Source organism: Egretta garzetta, unplaced genomic scaffold (genome assembly GCF_000687185.1).
Source record: "Egretta garzetta isolate BGI_Z169 unplaced genomic scaffold, ASM68718v1 scaffold218, whole genome shotgun sequence".
NCBI lineage: Eukaryota > Metazoa > Chordata > Aves > Pelecaniformes > Ardeidae > Egretta > Egretta garzetta.
Window position 1 is genome coordinate 27,186 of NW_009260618.1, and position 787 is coordinate 27,972.

Here is a 787-nt window from a genome sequence, read left to right on the forward strand (position 1 = left end):
GCGGGGATGGAGCGCCGTAAGCCGCCCTGGCTCTCCCCAGTAACACCTCTCCCCGAGCTCCCCCGCCTGCGGGGAGCCATCTCGAAATGCAAATGTTTTCCGTGGACTGCGGCGCTGCGGCGGGGGGCCCCCCGGGGAGCAGTTGGCCCGGTTTGAGTCTCGAGAGCAATGTTTCCGTGCGGCTTTCGGGTGTCTGTCGTTGCACATGATCTTTCCTCGGTGCTGAGCTATTTGCTTGTTCCGGTGCTGAGCCCTGCGGTTGCTGCCGCAGAATTCCACGGCTGCAGGGAACGTCTGATGGCTGGAATGAGAAATTATGTTAAAGCTTCCAAGATCTCAGCGCCTTCGGGGCAGCGCCCGTGCACTTATCCAGTGCTCCTCAAAACGAGGGGAACAATCCCTGCCCTGCTTGCTGCAGTCACGAAAGGACTTCGGGTTAGGAGCTGGAAGGGGTCGAGGGCCGGAGGCGAGGTTTAGTTATTGCCAGCAGCAGCCCGTGCCCCCGTGCGGGCGGTGTTCCCCCCCCTCCAGCACAAACACCGAACTTTCCAGAAAATTTCACACCAGCCATGGCTTTCCGCGTGCTCTTTCCTTCCCTTCAGGCACGGGGCAGCTTTGCTGGTGTCCCGTTGTTGTGCTTCCAGTCTGGATCAGATCTTTAAAAACTTGCTGTATCATAATAGTGCTTTAAAAACTCGTTAATAAAAAGGTTTGCGTTACCGAAATTGCGGTGTTTAAAAAAAGGAAATCAACGGAAAATATTTTTTTTTGGCCTTACGATGGGGTT

The 787-nt window shown here is 55.5% G+C and overlaps 2 protein-coding genes across 2 annotated transcripts in view; one reads left to right on the forward strand and one right to left on the reverse strand.

The window, feature by feature from the left end:
• Positions 1-298, forward strand: part of CENPO (centromere protein O) — a 6,384-nt gene extending 6,086 nt beyond the window's left edge. The window contains exon 7 of the mRNA XM_009645261.2: positions 272-298. Coding sequence (XP_009643556.1) covers positions 272-298 — 27 coding nt within the window. The remainder of the gene's footprint in view (positions 1-271) is intronic.
• Positions 299-436: 138 nt separating this feature from the next.
• The window catches only part of ADCY3 (adenylate cyclase 3), a 21,877-nt gene continuing 21,526 nt past the window's right edge, over positions 437-787 (reverse strand). The window contains exon 20 of the mRNA XM_035900724.1: positions 437-443. Within this exon, the coding sequence (XP_035756617.1) occupies positions 437-443 (7 nt within the window). The remainder of the gene's footprint in view (positions 444-787) is intronic.